Source organism: Sinocyclocheilus grahami, unplaced genomic scaffold (assembly GCF_001515645.1).
Source record: "Sinocyclocheilus grahami isolate Dianchi unplaced genomic scaffold, SAMN03320097.WGS_v1.1 scaffold716.1, whole genome shotgun sequence".
Classification (NCBI taxonomy): domain Eukaryota; kingdom Metazoa; phylum Chordata; class Actinopteri; order Cypriniformes; family Cyprinidae; genus Sinocyclocheilus; species Sinocyclocheilus grahami.
The window spans coordinates 11,648-12,051 of record NW_015505895.1 but is presented as its reverse complement, the minus strand read 5'-3'; the positions used below and the strand labels follow the sequence as shown (position 1 = coordinate 12,051).

The following is a 404-nucleotide window of genomic DNA, read 5'->3' as shown; positions in this document are numbered from 1 at the left end:
ACAGTGATTTGTAAACATAATACATGTTTTTGATAGAAAATTACTTCACCAGTCACTTAACAATACTAAGTGATACAATAAATCCAAGCATCAATAAAATGAGGACTAAATGTAACCAAATGTTCCCACAATTCTTTCTTTTCAGCTATGTTTGATCGGGAGAACAAAGGCGGGGTTAACTTTAATGAATTTGCCGGCGTTTGGAAGTACATCTCAGACTGGCAGAACATCTTCCGCACCTACGACAAGGACAACTCAGGGTTTATCGACAAGAACGAGCTCAAACAGGCTCTCACCGGCTTTGGTGAGTTTGTAATGCTTACTTATTGACTGCTATAAATGGAAAGCTGGAGGTTATAGATGCGTTTGGTGAGGTGTTTAAAGAAAATCCTGTAGGAATGAGA

The 404-nt window shown here is 38.6% G+C and overlaps 1 protein-coding gene across 1 annotated transcript in view; it reads left to right on the top strand.

Moving 5' to 3' along the window:
- The window catches only part of pdcd6 (programmed cell death 6), a 28,074-nt gene that overhangs the window by 18,482 nt on the left and 9,188 nt on the right, over positions 1-404 (top strand). The window contains exon 4 of the mRNA XM_016244383.1: positions 146-304. Within this exon, the coding sequence (XP_016099869.1) occupies positions 146-304 (159 nt within the window). The remainder of the gene's footprint in view (positions 1-145; positions 305-404) is intronic.